We start from the raw sequence: 27,197 nt of genomic DNA, 5'->3' as shown, positions 1-27,197 counted from the left end.
CCCTGACAGACTCGCCTCCTCCTCCTCATTTCCCAGGTGCTTGAGGTGAGAGTCTCCCTCCCTCCGGGCGCCCTCTTTGCAGCCCACATGCACCCCAAATAGAAGCAGCCGCAGCGTCTGCCTGGCAGAGTGCCAGCCGGCAGGAATAGCAGGAGCAGTTTGGAGAGGGCAGGAAGGCGGCTGGGACTCGCGTGACGGATGCTGCCCAAGGAGGAGCAGGAGAAGAGCCAGAGGCTGGATCCGGACAAAGGGACCCACCTGGTTCGGCGGCCAACCAGGTGCCTCTTCTGGGACACCTGCAAGGTGCCCCCCCTGTTGCAGGTCTCCTAGGTGGCCATGCGAGGACCCCGCGTGGCTCCTGTGCTGCTCCGCCTGAAGACGATTTTTGTCTGGCCAGCAGTCGCTGGTAATTGGCCAATTGATGAATCACTCCAATCATTTCATCACAGAAAGTAATGTGTGGATTTGTGGGTTTTTTGTGCTATTAAACGGTCCTGTGGGAGCTTCTGGGGCTGCATTGATTGGGGGAGGCCAGCCAGAGTGATGGGGAGAATCTCTGCCTGACCGGGGGTGTCTGTGTGCCGGCAGTGGCCTGGAGCTCCCCGAGGCCAGAGTGCCACTCTCTGCCCCTTCTTGCCCCATTGCTGGCCACAGGTGAGGCCCACCTTGCACAGAAGCCTAGAGAATCGTGGAATGGCAGAGTTTGAAGGGACCCCAGAGGTCCCCTAGCAGGGATTGCAGCTTAAGCATCTCTGAGCGATGGCTATCTTGCCTCTGAATAATAATAATAATAATAATAATAATAATAATAATAATAATAATATATTATTTATACCCCACCCATCTGGCTGGCTGAGCCACTCTGGGCGGCTTCCAACAAAATATTAAAATACGGTAATGCATCAAACATTAAAAGCTTCTCTAAACAGGGCTGTCTTCAGATGTCTTCTAAAAGTCTGGTAGTTGTTTATTTCCTTGACAGGAGGGCGTTCCACAGGGCGGGCACCACCACCGAGAAGGCCCTCTGCCTGGTTCCCTGAAACTTGGCTTCTCGCAGGGAGGGAACTGCCAGAAGGCCCTCGGAGCTGGACCTCCCTGTCCGGGATGGACGATGGGGGTGGAGATGCTCCTTTAAGAGCCTCCTTATCTCCTTTGTCCTTAGAAAGACTCTCCTCCCTGCTTCTGCTGGGAGATTTCCCTGTGTGCAGCCTCTATGGGTCTGTTTGCATCTGGTTTTGCTTGCGCGGGTCCCAGTTTGGTGTGAGGAGACAGAGGCCTTGTCGTCCTCCTCCTCCTCCTCCTCCCAAAAGGGCTCCCGGAGATCCAGCAGCTCCTGGGCTGGACAGGGGGCTTCACTGCTGCCCCGCCGTCGTTGCAGCATTCATCTGCGCTCTGAGAAGCTGATGTATCTCTGCGCACGTATATCTTGCCTGGGTCTGTAACTTATCTGCGGAGCGACAGGGAAAGCCATTATTCAAGCCAGCCAGGCTCTCTGTGGAAGGAGGTTCGAGCCAGCCCTGCGTCTTGGCCCAGGCAGGGGATCGGGGCCCCTCCAGGCTCTGAAGTGCCAGCAGAGTACAATTGTAGAGTGGGAAGGGACCCCTAAGGGCCATCTAGTCTGACCCCCGCAATCCAGGAGCATGGCATGGCTGCCGCTCCCTGTGCAGCCTGGCTTCTGGATCTGTCGTGCCCCAGATGCTGCCTGAGGCGTGGCTGGGGTTGGGCTGAGTTCTCCTGCCCCCCAGCTGAGGGAGAGGCGACAGCAGGCATTCGTGGGGCAGCTTGCCAGGCCTCCTCGCTCGCCATGCTCTGGTGTGGTGTTTTCCGGGCAGCTTCCGGAGGCGCTGGCCTGGCCGGCTTTAGGGTGGCCATGTGCTGCACTGATGCAAGAGAGGCAGCTGCCTGTGCCTGGTCCTTCGCTGCTCCAGTCTTTGCACAACTGGAAGGTGTTTGCCTGGCCTGGTGGTTTTGTTGTAGATAGGCGGGGGGGGGCAAGCAGACCCAGCGCAGTGCGACTGTCCATACACAGAGTGCCAGAGTCACACCTTCTGTGTCCGGGGCTGCGGTTGCAAGTGGAGCATGGGGCCCCTCTCCTCGTCTGCCCACCCCCGGGGGGGGCTCTTTGGTTTGGCAGTGGCATTTTGGAGGAGAAGGGCATTTCGGAACAGCGGGTCTGTCTGGTTGCAGACACACAGGCACCAATGCTCATCGGGCTTTGTGTGAGTGTGAACAGATACTTATCTCCAAAGATGGGGCACAGTCGGATTGCTGTGGGTGCCCAGGGCACCTTGGCACAAGTGGAGCTCTCCCTGCGTTAAGTGCCTGCCACTCCTGGCCGGGACTTCGCTTGTTTCCTGCTCCTGACAGAAGAGTCGCCCGGCTGCAAGGGAGGCAGCAGTGGGGCTGCTGAGATCTGGGGGGCAGGAGCAGCCCCAGCTCTCTTGTACAAATACAGTGGTACCTCCGGTTCTACTCAGGATCCATTCCGGAGCTCCGGTCGGATCATGCAGAATTTGCAACCGGAGGTGCCTTTTCCGGGTTTGCTGCGTTCACGTCCTGAAGGATACGCAACCAGAGGTGTGCATGTCCAGAGGTACCAATGTACAGTGGTACCTCGGTTTTCGAACGTAATCTGTTTCTGAAGACCATTTGAGTTCCAAAACATTTGAAAACCAAAAACTCAATACAGAAAACTCAATACGGAAGCCACATTTCATGTTGGACTTCTGAGGTGTGTCCAAAAACCGAAGTGTTTACTTCCGGGTTCACGGCGTTTGAAAACCGAAACGTTTGTCAGCAGGGACGTTCGAAAAGCATGGCACCACTGTACGTAATTCTATTTTCCTGCCACCATTCCACGGTTCAAATCACGCTCAAGGCCGCTTGCAAAAATACATAGCTACAACATGACAAATGTGGCCATAAAGAATAGCTAAAGCATTTTAAAATACACAACCAAACCAAACAATTTCTATGTAAATCACAAGATCTAAAATAAGGATACAAAAACCCCACAGCAGCCCCCCTATTCCAGCCCCAGAGTTTGTTCAGCAGCTTCGGCTTTTGCAGCTGGAGTCAGTCCCGGCTCCGCCCTCCCAGGCCAGGTGAGGAACTCCCAGCCATGATGGTCCCTGTTGTAGCTGTGGGGTGCCCCCAATTTCTCTCTCCCTGTGTGCATGTGAGCGAGAGAAGACGGAGATGCGAGGAGAGAAGTTCCTGTGGGGCAGAGGGCTGGGGGGAGCTTCCCCCCTCCTTTCTGGCTGCGGCTCCATCCTGCTGCTCCGAAATAATGGCCTCTGTAATGAGAGGCTCTTGCTGTGCAGCCAGGTGAAGTCGGTCTTCGCAGAAGGCGGAGGAGGAGGTGGCAGCAATGTCCGCCCTGCCTTTCCTGGGCTCCCTCTGCCCACTCATCAACCTGCTTGCCGGCAATATTTATGCTGCTCTTTCGGCCGGCTGCCTCCTCAAGCGTGGGGACGGGGAATCGGATCCTTCACTTGACCAGCGACGGGTGAGGAGGGGTCTAGGAGGCTGAGCCAGATGTTTATGACAAACGCAGTGACCTTCCTCTGAGCAGGGCTGCTCCCCACACCCATTCCTTGTGGGTCCAGATCCTTGGGGGCGGAGGAGGCCCACCAGGCTGCTTTCACACCTTGGGCCCCCGCCTCCTGGACTATCAGGTTTTGCCAGGTTGACCCAGTCATGGCCTCCACCTGGGAAGATGCTGGCAGCTGTGTGCAGAGGGCAGAGGGGGCACATGGAGGCTGCAGGTGGCCCCCTCTCTATGCACCGGGGGGGGGGGGCTGGCGGCTTTTGTTTCCTCCTCTCTCTGCCAGCCCTGTTCCTTTCCAGGGCGTCTTGGAAGCCGTGCTCACCAGGCGCAGCAGGGCCTCGCGTTACCGTTGCTTTATTTCTCGCGCACCATATTCTGTTTATTGGTACATTACGGCTCCTCGTTAAAGCTAATTGGCAATTGTCAAAGTCGATGAGCCCCGGATGCTCTGAGCCACGTTGCCGCTTCGCGTCATCTCGGAGGGCTGGCAGCTGCCGCCGCCCGGCCCCCTCTGCTGGCTCTCGTGGCGCTGGAGCGCAGCCCGTGGGGGCCCTGCGGCCTGACCCTGCTCTCCCCCCCCCCCCCCGCCCTGGTGTGGGGCTGCCAGGAACTGCTGCTGCTGCTTCATTGTGGAAGCCCTTTCCCCGCAATGGCTCACCAAACAAGCCCAAGCTTGGAGGCAGGGTCTGGCCAGCTCCCCAGGAGTCACGTGGGGTGCCCCCTCCCTGGTACCCTGCCTTGGGACAGGGCTCTTGTCACCTGGCTCTGCTCCTTCCTGGACTCCCCTGCTGGCCGTGCCAGACGCTCAGGGGGTGGGACTCCCTATCTCCGGAGTCCAGTGGGGCCTCTGCAAGATCTGCCTGTCATGTGGGGTCCTCCTGGGGGTGGGGGTGAGCGACGGAGAGAGAGAGAGGGGCAGCAGATGCACAGTCCTCTCCCATGGCCTGACTGGTCCTTAGCAGGAGGCAGAGCAGGAGGGGGGGTCTTGTATGGCCTGCCTGGGGGAGCCTCTGTCCCCATCCAGGCCCACCACCCAGCTCTTGAAGTCAGTTCTTGCATTTAGCTGCCTCGGGGGCCTTTATACCCAATTGGGCTGAGGGAGTGAAAGAGTTCCTGGGTGGAATCATCATCTTCCTTCTTCCCCTTCCCCTTCTCCTCCTCCTTGGGTGAACAATGGCTTCCATTTTCAAAATTTTGCAGGCTTCACCCAGTAAAAATGGCAGGTGTTTTTATGGGGACGTATACCATAGATTCCAGCATATAAGACGACTTTTTAACCCTGGAAAAGAGGTTAAAAAGTCAGGGGTCGTCTTATACGCCGGGTATGGGCGGCGTGGCATGGAGCAGAGCCTGCCCCCTGCTGCTGCTGCTGTGGCGGCTCCGAAGCAGCAGCGGTAGCGGCAGGCTCCGCTCTGCGCCGGGAGAGAGCGGAGGAGCCCGCCAGGGTTTCTCCCGGCGCAGAGCTGCCCAGCGTATTAGGCGACTGGGCTTATAAGACGAACCCCCAAATTGCAGCTGCCAATTTGGGGGGTTGTCTAATATGCCCAGTTGCCTAATATGCCGGCATCTACGGTAATTTGTGTGCAGCTGGTTTGTGGGCGCTAATAAAACAGCGTCCAGTTCTTCCAGGCCTCTGTGCCACTAAGTGGCCCTTGCGCAGCCCCCAGCGTCGCTGGCCAGCCTTCTTTTTGGGGGGCCTCTGCCTCCTTCCCCTCTGGGTAAGCTGCACCCTGCCTCTGCTGCTCTCGCCCCCTGCCCCACACCTTGCCCTGACCCTTTGGGGAGGGACAGCTGGCAAACATTACTGTCCATATTTATTTCCGCTTGGGAGTCCTCCTGAAGGCCGTTCATAAAGATGGGTTGTTGGGTTTTTTTTGCAACTGACCACCAAGCAGCAGCACCAGCCTCTGAAGGTTACGGCGCAGCAATGTATTCTCCTCCCCCCCCCCCATGGCTGTCATTGTTTGGCACCTGGCCTTTCTCTGAAGCGGGCACCCCCCACCAAAAAAAATATTACTCTGAAAGGAAGTCGATGCAAAGCGGTTGATGGGGCTTCTCAGGAGTCAGGGGGAGGAAAGCCTGCTGGCTTGTCAGGCTGCAAACTCCTTTCTGTCCCGCCAGTCAGGGCATGGGCTGCATGCGAATTTCTGCCTGGGGGGTTGCCAGTGCCAGGGATCTGCCAGGCAGCAGTGCCAGGAGATGCTGGGGGGGGCAGAAAACGGCCTGGATTCAACGCTCTGGACAGGCTCAGTACGCCAGTGGTTTGCTGGCAGACCTAAACTTCCCCCAGTTTTCCATGGAGATGCCCGGGAAAGGGGGTCCAGAGCCCCCTCCTCCCTTCCTACAAGAACCTTAGAAGAGAGCGTGGGAATCTTGCCTGTGGGATTCCCACGATGGGCACCTAGTCGGCCTCTGTGGCTGAAGGTCCTGAGGTCGGGGCACCATGAAAGGCTGGCAGAGGGTCAGCTGACCTAGTTTTGGGCAGAGGCTGTTTGGTTTTCCCAGTTTCAGGCCCCACCATGCTTTGAGCTGGCCCAGAGAGAACTGGGCTTGGGGTGTGACCACCCTGAGCCCCCCAGAATCAAAGGATTTGTAGGGAGCCCCAGAGGCATCTAGTCCAACCCCTTCGATGTGGGAATCACTGCTAAAGAATTTGCCCAGGAAAGGTGCCTGTGTGTTGTCCATCTGTAAGCAGGGTGGTTGGAGGGGGTAGGAGGAGCCCACCAGGAATTCCCTCTAACCCCCTCCCCAAACAACTGGCCTCTTTCTGTGCAGAGTGTGCCCTTTGCCTGAGAAGCTGTTGTTGTTGTTGTTGTTGTTTAGTCGTTTAGTTGTGTCCGACTCTTCTTGACCCCCTGGACCAGAGCACGCCAGGCACTCCTGTCTTCCACTGCCTCCCACAGTTTGGTCAAACTCATGCTGGTAACCTCAAAAACACTATCCAACCATCTTGTCCTCTGTCGTCCCCTTCTCCTTGGGCCCTCCATCTTTCCCAACATCAGGGTCTTTTCCAGGGAGTCTTCTCTTCTCATGAGGTGGCCAAAGTATTGGAGTCTCAGCTTCACAATCTGTCCTTCCAGTGTGCACTCAGGGTTGATTTCCTTCAGAATGGAGAGGTTTGATCTTCTTGCAGTCCATGGGACTCTCAAGAGTCTCCTCCAGCACCATAATTCAAAAGCATCAATTCTTCGGCGATCAGCCTTCTTTATGGTCCAACTCTCACTTCCATACATCACTACTGGGAACACCATAGCTTTAACTATACGAACCTTTGTTGGCAAGGTGATGTCTCTACTTCTCAAGATGCTGTCTAGGCCTGTCATTGTCCTTCTCCCAAGAAGCAGGCGTCTTTTAATTTCGTGACTGCTGTCACCATCTGCAGTGATCATGGAGCCCAAGAAAGTAAAATCTCTCACTACCTCCATTTCTTCCCCTTCTATTTGCCAGGAGGTGATGGGCCCAGTGGCCATGATCTTCGTTTTTTTGATGTTGAGCTTCAGACCATATTTTGCGCTCACCTCTTTCACCCGCATTAAAAGGTTCTTTAATTCCTCCTCACTTTCTGCCATCAAGGTTGTGTCATCTGCATATCTGAGGTTGTTGATATTTCTTCCGGCAATCTTAATTCTGGCTAGGGATTCATCCAGCCCAGCCTTTCCCATGATGAATTCTGCATATAAGTTAAATAAGCAGGGAGACAATATGCAGCCTTGCCGTACTCCTTTCCCAATTTTGAACCAATCCGTTGTTCCATATCCAGTTCCAACTGTAGCTTCTTGTCCCACTTAGAGAAGCTGACATTCCCCAAACCTCCTTCCCTCTGGCCAGCTGGACCTGCCCTGGCCTCTCCCTGCGCAGTTGCTCCCCTCCTGCCTGGGGGCTCCCCAGGGCGCCCCCCCCCCAGCATCGAATATGGCTGCAGATGCATTCGAGGCAAAGTCAGTTGGCCCTTGCCCATGGCTCTCCAAGGCAGCCCAGCGATGGGAGGTGTGCAATGAAGTCCCCGCATGCTTGCGTCCTCCTCTGGGGTGGCAGCGAGGGCACAGGACCCCCGTTTGGGGCAGCCCAGGTGCTGTGGCCAGGACTTGCCCCCCCCCCCAGTGAGAGGGGACTGGGCTTCAGCCTGCCCCCTCCCTGCACATAGATCCTGGGCCTTCCTGGTTACATAAGTCCCGCTGTCTTGCCTTTATTGTCGTATTCCTGGCAGCCAGGCTGGGAGGGTTTAGGAAAACTGATTTGTGGCGGAGTTATTTTGAGACCCCAGGGAGAGGAGCGGTGGCAGCCAAGTGCTGCAGTCTTTTAAACTGCATCTCTCATCTCGCGGCTCAGATTAATACATTTGCTGATTCCTGGGCAGAGCAGGGAGGAAAAGGGAGCAGAGATGCCCCCCCCCAACTCTTCTCAATTTGCAGTGCAACGCTGATGGGACGCATGTGGGTTTTGATGGCTGCTGAGGCGCCCCCCCCCCTCCCCGTACATCAACCGGCATATTCCTGAGTTGGAGATCATGTTCAGTTCATGCTTTTATATCAAATCTTTCGCTCTGGCATCTCCACCCCCCCCCCCGACCTTAAAGCAAAGAGCATTTTTGCAATTTTAGCAGACATCTGAGCTGGAGGGGGGCGGCTGTGGAGCCATTTCCCCGATTGCAATGCAGGCTGTTTTGCACAGCCCCGCAGGCAGCAGAAGATGCTTGTAGAAGCCTCTTGTGGAGACTCCCTCCCCCCCTCCCTGCCCACCCCCGGCCAGACTGCCCAGGGCCCAGGAGGCACGAGCGGGATGGAGAAATGCCTTGCCTTTTAATTTTATTTCCCCCTCCGGAAGGACTTGCTTGCAGCAGCTTCTGGAGATGATTTTTTCTTTTCCTTCCTTCTGCAGGCTCTCCATTGTGAGAACCACTTAAGAGCAGAACAATTTCACCGTTGCTGCAGGAGGGAGCGCAGGAAGTTAACGTGGGTCTTGGCGGAACGGTCTCCCCCTTTTGTGCGCTGCGCCGCTCTGGGGGCTTTGCAATTTCTGGGTAAATAAGCCAAAGGTGCCACGAGTGGCCAAACAACGGGAGCTCTGCTCTGGGTTTTGATGAGGCTCGGAGGACTTTCCCCACTTGCAGATTTTGCAAGTTCTGGGCTTTGCAGGGCACCAGACCCCCCCACCCTCCCACCCCCTCGAGGTTTCCCAGGCAGCCTCATGCTCTTCGCGTCCTGGAGATCTCCCTCTCTCCGCATGGCGCAGGCATAGGCTGGCCTTGGAAAGGGTCTGTGAGACATTTCCTCGTTGCTCAGATTTCTGCAGGGAACAAAATTGCTCATCTCTGTCCATCTCTCACCCGTCTGCTGGCCGGCATGTTCCTTGCCACCTGCAGGCTGAGTGTGGTGTCCAGCCGGTTGCCCGCCTGGACTCAGACCCCTCTTATGGCAGGCTGTGGGGCAACCTGAGAGAGTCTTCCCTTCCAGGCTAACCTCCGGCCTTTGCCTTCTCGCTGGGCAGCCCAGGCAGATGGGTGGGATATAAAAAAAATAGGTTATTATTATTATTCTGAATCGCCTGCCCGTTTAATTGGGTCGTCCCCACCTTCTGGCCTTAGGAGGGAGAAGAATATGTCTCCATCCCCTTTCTCCATGCTTGTATTGTTTCTCCCACCCTTCTATTTTATTTTCTAAATACCCCCCTCCCCAAATCATGATATCCTTCCATCACAAGGGAGTTCCTCCAGCCCCTCGATGGTTTTGATGGCTCTTTCCCGAGCCCCTTTCTTTAGCTCTGCGGAATCCTTTGTGCTCTGCAGCCACCGGAACCTGGTTGGGGATTCCAAATGTGGCTGCTTCCTAGGTCTGTATAAAAGGCCTGAGAAGGCTGGCAGGCAGTTTTATTTTCAATTCTGTGCCCCCCCCCAATCTCCGCCACGGAATTTACCTTTCCCCCCACTGTTGCGGCATGCTGAGTTGATTCTTTCATTGAGTTATCTGCCAGCAGCCAAGCCTCTCTCCCTGCCCCCCCTTGTGTCTGATATGCTCCCCACATCTCTCTCCGCGTTTAGCGAAGGGCCTTCTGCTCCCTCTTTGGGCTGAGAGGCTCCCGGAATTAGCATATAAACACCTAGGCGTTGTGTCTCTCCCCAAGCGCCGCCTCCTCCTCCTCTGCGGCCCCTTCATCTCTTTTAAATTGCTGTCATGTTCTCCAAGGCTGGAGCTTTCAAATCTTCCCAATCCCCCTTTATCTGGAGCCGTTTGCAGCAGCAGCATCCTTTAGGAATGGAGTTGTCACAAGTCCCACGCTCCCCAGAAGTCTGTTGAAGAACGGCCCGGCGTCCCTTGCCATCTCCATTGCGCTCCATGGCGCGTCTTCAAGTGGCGCCAGCCCTTGCGCGGGGGCTCAGCTGCCCCCCAGTGCCTCGCCACTCTGGAGCCCTCTCCTGGCCACCCCGGCCCTTCCAGGCTCCTGAGCTCTCCCTGCCCAGCAGGCCCTGCGCAAGGAGCAGGTGTCATGGCAGAGAAGGTGCTCCGGTATTCGGCCCCCGCCGGCACTTTATGCAAGTATGTTTCCAAGCGCACTGGCATGCACCACCTTCACCGATCTAACGGCTGTCCTCTCTAGGCGGTTTGGGGGCAGAGGGAAGTTTTCCTCCCTCCCTCATGACGCTGGAACTCATCAACGTCCGATGAAATGGAAGGTGAAGATTTAGGAGAGAAACAAGAAAGTCCTTCACGCAGCGCAGAGGCAAACAGTGGAACTTGCTTCCTCAGGAGGAGACGGGAAGGGCCACACACCTGGGTGGCTTTAAAAGAGGACCGGTAGCTCCGCAATGCTCCTGAATGCCAGTGGCTGGAATTATCATTATTATCATTATTATCATTATTTGTACCCAGCACATCTGGCTGGGTTTCCCCAGCCACTCTGGGCGGCTTCCAGCAAAATATTAAAATACAGTAATAATATTAAGATACAATAATTCACAGGAGGGGAGAGCTGCTCTTGGGCCCCAATCCTGCTTGCTGGTTTCCCACAGGCGACTGTGAGAACAGGAGGCTGGACCCAGATGGACTGCCTGCTTTGGCCTGATCCAGGAGGCTGTTCCGATGTCCTGCCCACAGCCTTTGCACCTGGCAGGCGAGTCGCCGTGTCGCCCCCATTGCAAGCCCATCTTTCTGTGTCCCCAGTTGGCAAATGTCCAGCTTCCTGGAGCCTGAAATGCAGGAGAAGGAGCGGTTCCTCACCTGAGGAATGGTTGTTCTCTTTGAAAGACTGGCTCCACCTCTCTCTTGCCCAGGGAGCCTCTTCCCGGGAGAGACCTCTGGAGCTCTGTCATGTGCCTTGAGGCCTCGCCTGCCTCTCCCCTTCCCCGAATCAGCCACCTTGGCCATAAGGGAACTTGTTCCCTGAAAGCTGTGATTTCTGCATTGCAGGGAGTTGGACTAGATGAGCCTTTGGGTCCCTTCCAGCTCTAGAATCCTGTCATTTTGTCTCCACTCTGGGCTGTCTGTGGTTTTTTTGGGGGGGAGGCAGGCAGTCAATGAGGCCAGGCCACTTGTTCTCTGTGCTCCTACAGCTGTGCTTGGTTTGCTTTGAGGCTGCTCCCCAGGACTTTTCTGCCCCCACCCTGTAGAATGCAGGCAGACCCCCCTCCCTGCCTCTGCCACGCTCTTCCTTGCTGGGTCCTGGCAGGGGTCAGGCAGGGCTCCCCTCACCGCCAGCGGCGTCCTTCCCCGGCCCCAGCACTTGCTTGTCAGTATGCTGGGGAACATTGCATGTGAAAGGCAGCCTGAGCCAGCTTTCCCCGGGGTCATTAATATGTGGCAACTCTGGGTGCAGTGATTTTGCTGCACAAAGCACTTTTCCCTCTGATTTATTCACCTATTTCTTTCCAATGCTTTTCTCTCCCTCGATCCAGTCCAAGAAAACTCCTGTGCTATATTTATCTCTCTCAGGAGCAGCAAAGCAGCCTCTCTCTCTCTCTGGCAGGAGCAAGGCCTGCGGCTGTCTGGACTGGGGGCTTTGTGGTGGGTGCTGGGGAGAGAGCACCCAGCTCCCCCTGACCCCTCCGCCAGGCCCGGCCCGGCTTCCAGTTTGCAAGGTGGTGCTTTGGGAGAGAGGGGCTGCTGAGGAGCCAAGGGTGCTGAGCCGCCTTGCCTGAGCCGGGAGTGGGGAGCCGGGAGGTCCGCCAGGCGGTTGGTGCCCAAGGCTGTGCTGGTTTCGGCAGGTGCCGCAGCCGTCCCTGGCACAGGGCCTGCGAGGCCAGCAGAGTCTGCAAGGTCAGGCTGGCGAAGAAAGCCCTTCGTCAGTCAACGTACAGCTGAACTGCGGAACTCCCTGCCACAGGGAGCAGTTCCTGGAGGAGGAGGAGGCGGCTGGTGGATGCTACCGGCCACGAGGACTAGGCTCTGCCTCTGTAGTCAGAGGAATCGTAGGAGGGAAGAAGAGGGCTCTAGGGCTCAGCTTGTGGGTTTCCCCCAAGGGGCACCTGCAAAATACTCGCTCGCACAAAGGTGCATCCCTGTGCCCGCACTTGGGGGGGTGGCTGCCCCGACCTGCCATGGCAGCGCCTCCCTTCTCTTTCAGGAGCTTTTGCCGTGCCCCTGGAGAGCACCTTTCCACCCTCCTTGCCCTGCTGCCCACCTGGGAGGTTCTCTGGCTGGCGGCAGTGGCGTCGCCTAGCTGTTCCCTGGCTTTGCCCGGCGTGCGTCTCTGGCAGGAGCCTGCTTCTAAATCCTTTTGTCACCTGTGCAGAGAGATTCTTAACCTTGCCACTTCCGCCACTGTCATTCTTCCGGACGTGCGGCAGAGGGAGAAACCAGAGCCCCGTCTTCTGAGCACGGAGTGAGGTTTGGGCTGATGGCCGCCTGGGCTGGCAGGAGCCGGCCTGGATCTGGGGGGCCCCTGCACTACGGACTCGCAGGAAAATTCTGCATTAAATCCTCTGCACTGGTTCCTTTCCAGGCGCTTCCATTGGTGCTGAAAGCCCTAGACGACTCCTGCCCCACATACCTGAATGGCCGCCTCCTTCCCCGAGGGCCCTCTTGGGGGTCCATCCCCCCTCAGAGGCTCAGGGGTTTGTGTGGCGGCCCAGGGGGAAGGGGCCTTCTCCGTGGCAGCCCCAGAACTCTGGGGCGCCTTCCCCACAGAGGTGCAGCCGGTGCCTTCATTGCACAGCTTCCGGAGGATGCAAAAGGCCTGTCTCTTTGCCCCCCGACTTCCTTTGGAGGCGCACGTTCTCAGGACCCATCTCCTTTTACGGCTGGGAGTTGTTTTAAAGCGTTCTTAATATTGTGTTTTGATGCTCCGTTCCGGCCTTGGACCTTGGGGCGGCAAACCAGCAAACAAGACAGACAGCCTGAGCCGGGGTCCTGGGCTCCTCTTAGCAAACTCCTTGGTCCCCCTTTTTGCAAGGAGGAGTGCAGAGCCACTGGGTGTGAGCGGAAGGAGAGAGCGTGCCCCCAAGGCAGGGGTCTCCTGTGGGTCTCCCCCACTGGCCAGGCAGGGCAGTTTGGCTGCCCCAGGTGTGTGGGGCCAGGCAGGAGTATGTTACCTGCTGGTGATGGGGCCCCTGGCCATGGCTGGGCTGTGAGCCACCGGAGCCCGTGGCCCTTTCTTCCGCCCTCCATCTTTCCGGGGGGCCGGTGCTGAACCTGGGGGCCTGGAAGAGGCAAGGTGGATGGTGCAGGCGGGGGGACAAGTCGTTCCTCCCAGTTGCTAGGAATCTGGCTGGGACCCGGCGTTGGCGAAGCTGAAACGAGAGAGGCTCCCCTGCCTGGGCTCCCTCTTGGGGTTCCGCCTCCTTCCCCGCAAATCTTCCCCAGGATCGGCACTTGACCTGCCTCTGCGGCTCTAATCATGTAGCAGAAACAATCCCTGCTTCTCAGGCTGCGCCCGGCCAGCACTTGGCAGAGACAGCTATTACAGGTAATAAGCTGGCATCGCTTGGGCCTCTGCGCCTTCGCCTTCTCCATCTCATGAGCCCTCCTGCCAGGTGGGGAGCCTGATGCAAAAGCAGAACGCTTTCACATAAACAGCCAGATTGGAGGTTTCTAAGCAGAGAGATCACCTTGCCAGGAAAGGTCCGTATAGTCAAAGCTCTGGTTTTCCCAGTAGTGATGTATGGAAGTGAGGGCTGGACCATAAAGAAGGCTGATCGCCGAAGAATGGATGCTTTTGAATTCTGGTGCTGGAGGAGACTCTTGAGAGTCCCATGGACTGCAAGAAGATCCAACCTCTCCATTCTGAAGGAAATCAGCCCTGAGTGCTCCCTGGAAGGACAGATCCTGAAGCTGAGGCTCCAAGACTTTGGCCACCTCATGAGAAGAGAAGACTCCCTGGAAAAGACCCTGATGTTGGGAAAGATGGAGGGCACAAGGAGAAGGGGACAGCAGAGGATGAGATGGTGGGACAGTGTTCTTGAAGCTACCAGCATGAGGGAGGCAGTGGAAGACAGGAGTGCCTGGCGTGCTCTGGTCCAGGGGGTCACGAAGAGTTGCTGCCCGCAGCCTGTGGAGAAGCGCAGGCAGCACCTTGCGCCTTGGGGGATCCCTCCGGGAAACCTGGTTTGGGCTCTTGGAAGGGGGAGGTTTGGAGCCCCAAGACTTTGCTGATCCACAGGTGTTGGGTCTTCCCCTAAGGAACCCCATGTAGGGAAGAGCCCTGAGCCCCAAGAGATCTAGCAAAGCAGGCGAGTCTTGCCTCCTGGGGCAGGAATCCTCAAACTGTGGAGTGGGAAGGGGCCATTGAGTCCGGCCTCCACAATGCAGGCCCTGCAAGCGCAGCCAGAAGCTCCCTTTTGAACCTTTGTCGACTGGGTGCCTCCAAGCCATGATGTGAAAGGAGGATGTCCAGGCTGTGGAGGAGAGGAAGGGAGCTTCCTTCTCTGCTCCCAGTCGGGTTCTCTTCTGCCCTGGACTCTGTGCCACCCCAGCCTGAATTTAGGCTCTGGGGGTATTGCAGGGCCACCCCCTCCTCCCCCCCTACTGCTTATTCCCTCCCTCGGCCCTTTGCGCCCGTAGTGTCTCTGGGGCCACATCTTTCTCCTGCCTCGAACCGCCCCACCTCGCTCCCCCCGGGAGGAAGCCAAACTCCCCAGCGGGGACATTTTGCGCATCAAGTGGTTGATGCTCTTGACAGATGCTGCCGCAGCTGCTATAAAGCTCCTTTATGGACCCCCGTCCTCCTTGTTCTCTGTGGCAGCGGCGCATCCGCCTCACTAAACCTTTATTTCAGGTTATGTCCCAGCGGTTGCTTTCCCGGCTTTATTGCTCCTTAAATTATTCCAGGAAAAAATGGCTTCCCGTCCGGAAGCCTCGGCTCGGCAGCCAGCTTCAGCCTCGGCTGATCATCATGCGCAGGGCTGAGCCTGCGGAGCCACAGGCGAAATGCATCTCTCGCTGCCTTGGAGGGAATCGCAGGGCTATTTTGAGCAGCCTGGCAGGGGAAGGCTGGCCGGGCGCCTTTGCCTTGCGCCAAGGAGCCGCCCAAAGTGGCTGGCGTTGGCTCCCTTCCAGCCTTCCTCCTCCTGACAAGGCACCGGAGCATGGAAGTGGATTGGGGCTGCGCTTCCGCCACTGTGGGGCAGGAGGGCGGCTGCGGCGGTGGCTGCTCTTGTGAGGCTGGGGGTGGAGGGGGCAGCCCCTGACAGGCAGAAGCTGGCACTGGAGACTTGTCTCACCTGAAGCCTTGCATCCTTGTCGTGCGACTTTCCTCCCCTCCCCACTGGCGCCACTTCCGGCAATTGTGGGGGTTCCCAGTACCCCCTGCCCCCTCTGCCTCCCATTGCAAGCTCTGTCCTGGAGAGCACTGATAAGGGCATGTGTGAACTGAGATAAGCAGTGCCAGCACCTTTGGGCAGTGGGAGGATGGATGGCGGCTAATAGATTGAGGTTTAATCCTGATAAGACAGAAGTACTGTTTTGGGGGGGACAGGGGGCAGGAGTGGGGGGGTACTCCCTGGTTCTGAATGGGGTAACTGTGCCCCTGAAGGACAAGTCCGCAGCCTGGGGGCATTTTGGACTCACAGCTGTCCATGGAGGCACAGGTCAATTCTGTGTCCAGGGCAGCTGTCTACCAGCTCCATCTAGTACACAGGCTGAGACCCTCCCTGCCCGCAGACTGTCTCGCCAGAGTGGTGCATGCTCTGATTATCTCCCGCTTGGACTACTGCAATGCGCTCTATGTGGGGCTACCATTGAAGCTGACTCAGCAACTGCAATTAATCCAGAATACGGCAGCTAGACTGGGGACTGGGAGCGGCCGCCGGGCCACATAACACCGGTCCTGAAAGACCTACATTGGCTCTCAGTACGTTTCCGAGCACAATTCAAAGTGTTGGTGCTGACCTTGAAAGCCCTAAACTGCCTTGGTCTAGTATACCTGAAGGGGCGTCTCCACCCCCATCATTCTGCCCGGACACTGAGGTCCAGCTCAGAGGGCCTTCTGGCGGTTCCCTCCCTGCAAGAAGCCAAGTTACAGAGAACCAGGCAGAGGGCCTTCTCAGTGGTGGCGCCCGCCCTGTGGAACGCCCTCCCATCAGATGCCAAGGAAATAAACCACTATCTGACTTTTAGAAGACATCTGAAGGCAGCCCTGCTTAGGGAAGTTTTTAATGTTTGATGTTTTATTGTGTTTTTAATACTCTGTTGGGAGTTGCCCAGAGTGGCTGGGAAAACCCAGCCAGATGGTTGGGGTAGACATAATAAATTATTCTTACAATCTGCACCCACAGAAAGGCCCTTGGGTGCTGGCCTTTCCAGCTGCTCTGTCTCCTGGGGGGCCTGTCGGCTGGCCCAGATCTTCCCCAGGAGCCTCTGGCACTTGGAGTCCTCCTCCCCCCCGGCTCAGGGATGGGTGCAGCAAGGTCTGTCCAGGGCCCCTTGCAGAGGAGAGCCTTCTGCCCTGGGAGGATGAGGAGGGCAGTTCTTGAGGGGGGGCGGTCGCAAGGGGACCCCAGGCCTGGCTAGGCGGTCCAGGCAAGCCTCCCCTCCAAGGCAGGTCCTGTTGGGGGTCTGCTCCTTTTGTGGGGAGCTCCTTTTCCCGCTCTCAATGGTGATGATGATGATAATTTAAAAAATATATATATTCCCCAGGCAGAGCCGGGCTCAGGGCGGATAACACCCAAAGGCCTGGCGGAACAGCTCTGTCTTACAGGCCCTGCGGAAAGATGTCAAGTCTTGCAAGGCCCTAGTCTCTTGGGACAGAGCGCTCTACCAAGTCGGGGCCAGTACTGAAAAGGCCCTGGCCCTAGTTGAGACCAGTCTGACCACCTTGCGACTTGGGACCTCCAGAGTGTTGTCATTTGTGGACCTTGAGGTCCTCCGCGGGGCAGACCAGGTTGGGTGATGCTGAGCAAACATCCTTGTTCCAAAGGTCTTGTTGGAAGGAACCCAAAGAGTCATCTGTTCCACCCAGGTTGCGGTGAGAGAATCCTTGATGGGCGGCCATCCATCCTAGCATGGAAGGAACTTGATAAAGTCAGGAAGGAAAAGGAAGCTCACTGAAAATCTCTCTCTCCCTGCCCCTCTGCTTCCTTCCTCAGGTATCGAATGTCCCCGAGGTGCACGAAACCTGCCCGGCCTGGTCCAGGAGGGGGAGCCCTTCAGCGAGGAGGCCACTCTCTTCACAAAGGAGCTGGTGCTGCAGCGAGAGGTAGGGGGCCAGGGCTGCAGGGGGGGGGGGCGTTGTCTTCCGGTCGTCTCCTTCCTCCGGTCTTTCTGTGGAGCAGCGGCCGGCTTGGCCAGAGGCTCTGGCTGCCCAGGCTGGGAGGAGTCTGGCTGGTCCCTTGCAAAGAGCTCTTGCCCTCCTTCTGGGCCAGGATCTGTGCAGGCGGGCAAAGGTTTGCTCGAGAGAGAGAGGCTGCCAGGTGGGATGGCGCGGAGAATTGTCTTTTCTGGCTCGGGCTTGGCAAACGGCGAGTTGCGGCTGCGCAGACTGGGCTCAGCTTAAGGATGTGGCTCCGCGGGGGTCCAGCTGGCTTCGTGGGCAGAGGGACTTGGGCTTATGGGGCTTACAGGGCCACGAACTCGGGTGCCAGGGGGAGGCGGCACAGGAGCAGCCCCACGACTTGGCCCAGCCGGGTTTTGCTGGGCCTTGGGCTTCATTTGGGGGGGGGGGAGGAAGCCTCCTCACATTTGAGCCCATGAGGCTGCCTCTGGGTCACTTTGGAGGGGGGCTGGTGGTCCCAGGGACCCCAAAGCCTCCTCCCTTCCCAGGACTGCGCAAAATGTGGTTTTGTGTGTGCTTCTTCCGCACCAGAAAATTATTGTCCTTTGTGGTGTGAGCCGCCTTCATCTTCATGTGCTGAAATGAGTATTTGAGGTTGCCAGAGGCCCCCTCCCCAAATCGGCCAAGGTATTCTTTCAGGGTGGGGGGCCTGGACTCAGAAGAGGTGGCCTCTTCCAGGCAGGGGGAAGCCGAGGAATTGAGCCTGGATGAGAGTGGATGGATTTGTGTGTGGTTGTCCTTGGGCAGAGGAAGGCCAGGGTCCCTCCCTCCCTCCCTCCCTGATGCCTGCCCCTTCTGCCCCCCACCCCACCAAACACCATAGCCACATGCCACCCTTCCCGACAAAATGCCCGCCTTGGTTTCATGACCCTGGAACGTTCTTCTCCCGGCTCCAAGCAGGAGAATATTTATGGATCGTTTTTGCGTTGTTGACCTTCGTTGCCCCTCTTAACGATTAGCCTGAAATTGGCTTTGGACAAGGGCTAGTTGGAACCACTGGAGCGCCTTGTCGAAACTCTGTGCCACCCAAAGCTGCCAGCCTCGGACAGGCTGACCTTTCTCAGCCGTCAGTCACTCCGACAGCTTTGCCTTGCCAGCGGAAAGGTCTCTCCCAGGGCCTTCCCACGCTCACCTCGCTCTGCTTGTGCCGGGGCCTGGGTGCTCTGGACTGGCACAGCCCCAGAGGGTGGTTCTGCTCCGCCAGGAGTTGGGCTGGGCTGCCACTGCCCCCCCCCTTACACCAGACGGGGGCTCCCAGCAGGCGGGTTCAAGCCCCAGTCCCTGTCTTTTAGCAGTTGCTCCACTGGACGGACCTTCAGAGATGGTTGTGACCGTGGCTGAAGGACTCGGTTCTCAAGGTGTGCACGACAAGTAGTCTGTACGTGCTTAGAGGCACTCTTCTTTGCACCCCTCTCCCGTCATGCCAGGGCTTCAGATGCCACTTGTGATGACAGAGGCTTCTCCCTGGTTAGGACACCTGAGCATGCTTTTAAAAAATGAGTGAAGCAAGTCTGTAAGCGCCTCTCAGATTTTGGGAAGACTCCAGACGTCTCCTGCTGCGCCTTCTTGTAGTAATGGGAAGGGGCTGGCAGTGTTGAGGGCAGGCGACTTGGGGAAGGTTCTTCTCAAGTGGAGGGTCTAGGTAAATGTTGGGGGTGTGAGTGAGTTGGGGTCTTGGTCCGCAAATTCAGACGCAGGCCCGCTGCAGAAATGCATCTCCTTTCGCCCCCTCCCCAGCCACTTTCCTGCTTCTTGGGTCGCTGCTAATCTCTTCCCGCAAGGCGTCCTTACCTTGGCAAGGACACGGCGGCTTCTGAGCTGGCGTGGCACGAATCTCGTGCACTTTGCTTGTCGGAAGGACGCAGCGCACTTTGCAGGCTGCCTCTTCCTCTGGCCCAGCAAAGTGGAAGGAAGGCCCAGCTGTAGTTGGCAGATAGTCGGCCCCCATGGGCAGCTTGTGGGTAAGGGAAGACATTTCTCCCGGCCGCTGGGACAAAGGCAGCCACAGGAACCTTCTCGTGTGTGGGCACAGAGAGGTGCAAGCGGCGCTCAACATCCTTTCAGGCCTTTGGCCATTTGTGTCCCAAGTTTGGCAAGAAGACAGAAGCACCGTGGGGTGGGGGGTTCTGGCGGCTGCGGGGGCCCTGAGCAGACTGTGGGTGGTGCCTGCGCCTGCTTGAGGAGTCGGCGGGTGTTGCTCTCCGTCTCCAGGTGTTCACAAGGCCCCCCCCTGGAGGGGGTGTCAGCTTGTGGGGAGGCTGATGTAGCAAATAACCTTCGGAAGGGGAGGCAGTTGCCTGATTGAAAAGGGCTCTGATTACGGCGTGCACCGTTTCCAGGCTCCGGCAAAGATTGCACTGCTCTCCTCTAAACGGCACTGGCTGGGAATCGCAAGTGAGGAGATCGCTGCTGCTGCTGCTGCTGCGCTCAGGTCCGTCTCCCTGGGCTTCCTCTTGGAGCAACCAGTCAGGGAAAGCAGGATTCAGTGTCCCTGCCCTGTTTGCACTGATCCAGCAGCTGCCCCCAGATTCCCCCTTGGTCTTGGCCCGGAAGTTCCCGGCCGATAGCCCCCAACAAAGCCCTCCTTCGGCCGCCAGACTAATCTGTCAGTGTGGAGATTTGGAGATGGGAGGGGCTCGCCCTCCTGCCTGCCAATATTCCTCCTCTGTTGTAAGACCTGCCCAGAGTTTGTCACTTCAGACTGTGGGAATGGGAGATGGGAGAAGAACCCGAGCTCCCCGGTGTGCTGGTTTACTCACGGCCTGGAGCTCTAAAAGCAATAGCAACTTTTTAAAAGAATTGGGGGAGGGATTATAATTTACTTAGGGGACCATTGTACACAAATAAAAATACAGTTTAGCAGGACTGTGAAAATGCGCTATAAAGAAACGGAAAACATGGACAGCTTAGAGAAATGGAAAATGTGGAGAATGTAATGAGATGTAGCTTCAGAAGAATTGTTTTAGGGACCCGTGCAGGGGACGGGGGTGGGGTGTCACGAGATGCAGAGAATCTCATATATGGATATGGTAGAAGTCGTCCCCCCCTTTTTTATTATTTTGGATTATTATTATTATTTTGTAAAAACCTATAAAAAATATTTGTAGAAAAATAAATAATAAATAAAAGCAATAGCAGCTCGTGGAGGGCCATTGGGAGGTGTCACCCCAGCCTAGAAAGCGGGCAGAGACTCCTCGCAGAAGGAAGGCAGGAGTAGGCGCAGAAGCAGGCCCTTCTCTGCAGACGCAGATGGAGTGCCCCCCCACCCCCACCCCCCGCTTTGGGGCTCCAGGGGGCTGCCCAGCCTTGCCACAAAGAGCGTGCTTGCAGATCCGGTGGCTCCTCCATCGCCTTTGATGGATGAAACAGGCGGCGGCTTACTCTGGAGCGCGATGGGGCATGAAATGGGATTGTGAACACCCTCAGGAGAGGTGTGTGCAGGCGCCCGAGACTGGCGAGGCCTGTCCTGGGTGAGAAAGCGGAGGAGGTGGGTGCAGAGGTCCTGCTTGGAGAGATCTCACCCTGCTGGCTCGGTGGTGGCGGTGGCAGCTTAGATGGTGGCAGCAGCAGCAACAGCAGCAAGGGCTGCTCTCCAGAGTGTCTGAGGAGAGGGGTCCTGGCCAAGGAGGTGCCTCTCTCGAATTCGTGGCCAGCGAGAGGTCCTCTGGGGCTTCCAAGCATCTTGGGAGACTCCTGGACACCTTCTGCCAACCAGAGAAAAGCAAGCGCAGCCTGGATCCACTCCGGGGGGAGAGAGGCTCCTGGGACCATCTGCTGCCACGGGGCCGGGGGCCGTCTGACAGGAGTTCAGCCTACACTCAAGTAGGACCCTGGCAGAGACACCTGCCCGACTGGCATGTTCCCTCCCTCCTGGTCATTCGTTCAGGAGCTTCAAAAGTTTTCTTCTGCCCGAACATCACAGCGACCGATGCCAACAGACATCGGCACACTTAGGGATCCGCAGAGTCTGCGCAGCTTGCGTAACAGACCTCAGCAACTCAGCATTTTGGCTAATCTACTTTATTTACATATAAACACACCCGGAGCACTGCAACATGGCTCCCTCTCTCTCTCTAGCATCAGACAGCAAAGAGAAAGAACAAAGGACAATAGACCCACTTCAGGGAACACAGGAACACAAATATCCTGTCTCCGTCACTTCCCACTCTGGAGTCGAAACATACACCGTCATGTGATAAACAACAATCCCATGACTGCAAGCACGGAGCAGGAATTCTAACATCGCCTGCTTGTGCACAGCCTCTATGGGCCACCCCACTGATGGAATCCAAGCACTGTAGACCCACACGTGGGGATTGGGGTGACAGGAGAGGAGCAAGAGCAAGGCCTGTTCTTAGCCCAGGGAGGCTCTTCTCCTCCACAGGCGGAGGAGCAGCTGGCTGGAGGCCTTTTCCCAGGCCCAGCCTATGCTGCTGAAAACTACCAACATGAATGATGGACCAAGATGCTCCCTGTGGGGCTGGAGAGGGACCTCCCTCCCTCCCCACTCCAATACACACAGACACACTTATTTACTTGTGGGTGTTGTGTGGGTGCGAACTCAGCCTGTGCCCTACAGGGAAGGGGGGCATCTTTGGGCCACGCAGTGTAAGGGGGCAGGAGAGGGAGCCAGGTCTGCAGCCTCTCAGGGGAGGTTTGGGGTCAAGGGATTTCCAGAGAGGGCACTGGAGGGATGCCAGCGCGGCAGGGGCGTTTGCCCAGAAAGCCAGCTTTGCACCAGGACTCCTCCTGCCTTGGCTGAGGGCGGCAGGCCGCTGCCATTCTTATGGGAGCTCCCTTTGTGGGCTGACCTTGCGCCCCATATTGGAGCCTCTTGTCTGCCCCTTGGCATGCTCAGGAATGCCTCCTGGGCTGAGTGCAGCTGAGAGATCTGCTGGGGTTTGGGGTTGGGGGAGAGAACAGCCGAAGCGATCCAAGCGTCCAGATCAGGGGTGGCCACATTTGGCCCTCCGGCTGTTTTTGGACTACAACTGGGAATTGTGATCCCAAAAGAGCTGGAGGGCCAAGTTTGGCCACCCCTGGTCTAGATGCTTGGCAGGAGGGTCCCGTGGTGGCAGCACAGGGGTGGTGCCGTTCTCTCCTCCGCGCCTGCTGTGCGAAATGCCCTTCCCCGTCCTCCTTCCCCCGCTTCTGTCTGTCCATCTCGCAGGCCCCATCTCCGCTCTTCTCCTGAGCTCAGCAGAGCCTGCCGGTTCCTCCCTCTCTGCTGCCAGCCTGCCTGCCAAACACAGCCTCTCTCGGGTGGCTCCCTTAATTAATGGCCTCTTTTCCCTCTGGATCCAGCTCTGTGCTAAGGCTTCCGTGACCCACTCAGGGTAGCGGCAGATGCAGAAAAAGCTCTGTCAGGCCTGGAGGGAAAGGGAAGGGGAGCCTGCCTTCAATAATAATAATAATAATAATAATAATAATATTTATACCCTGCCCATCTGGCTGAGTTTCCCCAGCCACTGTGGACAGCTCCCAATTGAGTGCTAAAAACAATACAGCATAAAATATATAAAAAAACTTCCCTAAACAGGGCTGCCTTGAGATGTCTTTTAAAAGTAGGATAGTTGTTCTTCTCTTTGACATCTGGTGGGAGGGCATTCCACAGGGCGGGCGCCACCACCAAGAAGGCCTTCTGCCTGGTTCCCTGTAACCTCACTTCTCGCAATGAGGGAACCGGCAGAAGGCCCTCGGAGCTGGACCTCAGTGTCCGGGTGAACGATGGGGGTGGAGACGCTCCTTCAGGTATACTGGGCTGAGGCCGTTTAGAGCTTTCAAGGTCAGCACCAACACTTTGAATTGTGTTCAGAAATGTACTGGGAGCCAATGCAGATATCTCAGGATCAGTGTTATGTGGTCTTGGCGGCCGCTCCCAGTCACCTGTCTGGCTGCCGCATTCTGGATTAATTTCAGTTTCCAGGTCACCTTCAAAGGTAGCCCCATGTAGAGCACATTGCAGTAGTCCAAGCAAGAGATAACTAGAGCATGCACCACGCTGGAGAGACAGTCTGTGGGCAGGGAGGGTCTCATCCTGCATCCCAGATGAAGCTGGCAGAAAGCCGCCCTGGACACAGAACTGACCTGCGCCTCCATGGACAGCTGTGAGTCCAAAATGACTCCCAGGCTGCGCACCTGGTCCTTTAGGGGCACAGTTACCCCATTCAGGACCAGGGAGTCCTCCACACCATCCTGCCCCCTGTCCCCCCAAAACAGAACAGTACTTCTATCTTGTCAGGATTCAACCTCAATCCATTAGCCGCCATCCATCCTCCCACCGCCTCCAGGCACTCAATGGAGGTTGGGAGGTCCTGCCCATTTGTCAGAAGGGGGTGATTGAGTCCCACCCAGGCAGAGCTGTGACGTGATGAGAACGAGCCCCACCTGCCGATCCTCTGCCCCTCCTTACCTGTCAGGTCGCCTCTCCTCACCAGCAGCACCTGGGGGGTCTTGAAAGGCTCTCTTGGGAATCCATGCGGCAGCTCCTTCCTGGGGGAACCTTGCTCCAGCTCTCTTCCCCACCAAGGCCACTTTTGCAGGTGGCTCATTGCCTGTGCTTGTGCCACAGCCGCCCGTGGGTAGCGCCTGCCCAGCTCCTTCGGCAGCAGCCTGGTACCTTGCTTGGGACACCTGGCCAGAGGCTCAACTCGCCCCCTGGGCAGGGCAGGGCAGGGCAGGGCAGCGATGCCCGCTGCAGTCCGTTCCTGCTCTCCATCCCTGCCAGCAAAGCCTCCTGGCTGCGCCTTTAATTGTGATGAATGCACTGGCTTCCCAGGAGCTGTCCCTAATGAATTTCCATCCGCAGCTGCCACCTTGCTGCGCAAGTCTTCAGAGCGCTGCCTCCGGAGCAGGGCAGCCGCTTCCAAGAAGGAAATGTGACTAGCAGTCCATTACAGCTGATGGGATATGGATTTTTGGCTTGGCGGCCACGCCAGCTCCTGGTGCTAAATGGTAATTTTTAGAACAGGGTCATCTCTGTATTTTTAGTCTGAGCTGGAGGCGGGGGCCAAGTGCTTAGTGCACACTTTTCCTGCTTCCCTCCTCCCTCTCCGCGCCCCCCTCCCACCCGCCCGGGGGCCAAGGCGACGGAGCTCCAAGGCCGGGGCTTTAATCCTTCAGCAGCTTAAAGCACTGCAGAGTTCACCCCTGCCTCTTTTCCTCCGGCGCCCAGGGCACATTTAAACGTTTTCTTGTAATAATCTCAGCACTTCAGCCCCTGCCAGGTCAGCAGCTTTGCAACTCTTTTGCTAACTGCTGGGTCCTCCAGGAATCGGGGAGAAGGGCTGTTTTTCCTTTTGATTATTTATTGTCGGAGTTAAATTTAGGGCCAGGCTGCCCCACGTGACGTTCGGCTGGCTCTCCATTCTTCCCCTATCGCCGTAATGCGTTTACCAAGGCAGGGAGAATGGCTTACGCGTACATAAAAGAATATGCGTCTTGGAAATATAGCAGGTGAATCACTAAAGCCAGAATGAAGGCGGTTTGTAAAAACAGCAGAAATCCACCAGAATTAGTTTCCAGCACCGGGTTCCCCCGGGGAGAGAATTCGAACGCTTTGCGGCAGCCGCGGAGTCCTGCCCGGCCCTGGAGCCCCGCGGTCAAGAGCCCACGAAAGAGACAGGCCGGGAGAAGCAGTGGGGGCGCCAAGGAGGCATTACGGCTTGCTTCCTGGTGCCAACCAGGGAGGGGGGCAGAGAAGACTGCAGTGGACCCCAAAGGGACCCCCTCTCGTACGTGGAGAGCCACCCAGGCGCGTGGCCTTTGGGTGGCCTCCTGCCGGGCCTGTTCCCTGTGCTCCAGTCGCTGATGCTCCAGACGAGGGGTGTGGGGCAAAAGGTGTTTTTCATAGTTTTGGGGACCTGAATCGGCTTCTAGACCATCTTGGGATGGGCTTAGCGGATGAGATGCCTTGCAGGAGAGGAGTGAGATGGGGTTCCTTTCGTGTTCCAAGGACAAGGTTCTGTCTCTCTGCAGTTAGAGGGACTATGGGATGCCAGGCAGAAAGAGGGAGCTTGTGAGCTTTGAGTTGGCTGGAGAAAAGAATGTTAAAAGGGTCTGCTGGATCTGGCCGATGGCTCATCTGGTCCAGCGTCTTGTTCTCCCTGTGGCCAATGAGATGCATCTGTGAAATCAGCAAGCAGGATCCGGACACAAGAGCCACTCACCTCTCCTGCAGTTTCCAGCAACTGGGACTCAGAATCACCCCTGCTCCCAACTGTGGAGGCAAAGCTTTGCTATCCTGGCTAGGAGCTATCAATAGCCATTTCCTCCTCCATGAATTTGTCCAACCCTCTTTTAGAGCCATCCAAGTTGGTGGCCAACTCTGCCTCCTGTGGCAGTGAGTTCCATAGTTTAACTAGGTGCTGCCTGAAGAAGTTTTCCCATTATTATTATTATTATTATTATTATTATTATTATTATTATTAATGTATTATTATTTATTATTATTAATTTATTACCTATACCCACAGGTCTCAGGGCGGTTCACAGTATAAACTCACGATATAAAAAACACAAAATACGAAATAAAAACAACCCAATAACACCCCCCTCAAACACATTTCAAAAAGGACATTCAAAGGCCTGGCTAAAGGGGGATGTTTTTGCCTGGCAGCTAAAAGTGCATAATGAAGGCGCCAGGTGAGCCTCCCTGGGGAGAGCATTCCACAGACGAGGAGCCACTGCAGAGAAGGCCCCGTTCTTGGGCTGCCACCCTCTGGACCTCTCAAGGAGGAGGTACATAAAGAAGGGCCTCAGAGGATGATCTCTGGGTCCGGGTAGGTTCATAGGGAGAGAGGCGGTCCTTGAGGAATTGCGCTCCTGAGCTGTTTTGAGGAGCCATTCTTTTGGCGAGTTCATGCCTGGTATCTTTTGGAGCCCTGCTGGACTGTTGCCCATGTGGGGGCGAGGGGGCAGGGACCACAAGTCGGTCTCCTCCCTGGCCAGCTTCTGCTGGACTAGAGAGGCCAAGGTCTGGCCAGGAACGCAGGCCTTCCAGGCCCCGGAGAGCCAGGCCAGAAATCCTGCTTCCCCGTTAGGGGCATGTCTGCCCCCCCAGCAGCATCTCCCCCCTCCCGTAGGGCAAAAGGCTCCCCCACGTTGCCCCCCCTTGCTTGCCTGCAATTTGTAAAGCGGCGTTGGGAGGTGTCGGGCCGATCAATAGCAATTCACCCTTTTCCCTTTATCGATCAAAGTGACTGGGAGAAAAATAATGGGCAGTGCCTGGTCGTTTGTCATAAAATATTGGGCGGTTCTTGTGCTTGAGAAGGGGAGCGGGCCCTTCCCTGGGACTGGGGGCCGGGTGAGGCCCCCGTTTGCCCCAAAGGGAACTTCCATATTAGACACTGGAAAGGTCCTCCCCGGTCCACGGGGTGAGGAGCCAAAGGGTGTTGTCCCCCGACGGTGGCTTCCTGGTCTTTGATCTCTTCTGCCATGCGGCTGGTGGGCAGTTTTGGGAGTCGGTTGCGGGCAGCCTGGTCTCCTTGGCTGGCTGCACCACCCCCTTCCTGGACCCTGTTTCCAAAGGGATGACATTGCCAGGATTGAGTAGGCACATCTTGTGCCCTTAGCACCCTGCGGTGTGTGCGTGGGGGGCTGACTTTTGCGGGCAGAGCGGGCACTGCCCTGCCAACCTCAGTTTCCTTCCAGCCAGCTCCCTGCCTTCTCTCATGCTCAGGGATTGGCAACCCTGCCTGCCTGCGCCTTAATGGCAAAGGTAAAGGGACCCCTGACCATTAGGTCCAGTCGTGGCCGACTCTGGGGTTGCGGCGCTCATTTGGCTTTATTGGCCGAGGGAGCCGGCGTACAGCTTCCGGGTCATGTGGCCAGCAGGACTAAGCCGCTTCTGGCGAACCAGAGCAGCGCACGGAAACGCCGTTTACCTTCCCGCCGGAGCAGTACCTATTGATCTACTTGCACTTTGATGTGCTTTCGAACTACTAGGTTG

At 56.9% G+C, this 27,197-nt stretch overlaps 1 protein-coding gene across 1 annotated transcript in view; it reads left to right on the top strand.

Moving 5' to 3' along the window:
- SND1 (staphylococcal nuclease and tudor domain containing 1) overlaps positions 1-27,197 on the top strand; it is a 220,073-nt gene that overhangs the window by 141,783 nt on the left and 51,093 nt on the right. Inside the window, exon 16 of the mRNA XM_081926896.1 lies at positions 17,064-17,173. Coding sequence (XP_081783022.1) covers positions 17,064-17,173 — 110 coding nt within the window. The remainder of the gene's footprint in view (positions 1-17,063; positions 17,174-27,197) is intronic.

This window comes from Podarcis melisellensis (assembly GCF_964234715.1).
Source record: "Podarcis melisellensis genome assembly, chromosome: 10".
Taxonomy (NCBI): domain Eukaryota; kingdom Metazoa; phylum Chordata; class Lepidosauria; order Squamata; family Lacertidae; genus Podarcis; species Podarcis melisellensis.
The sequence above is the reverse complement of the archived record's forward strand: the minus strand, read 5'-3'. Positions and strand labels throughout refer to the sequence as shown.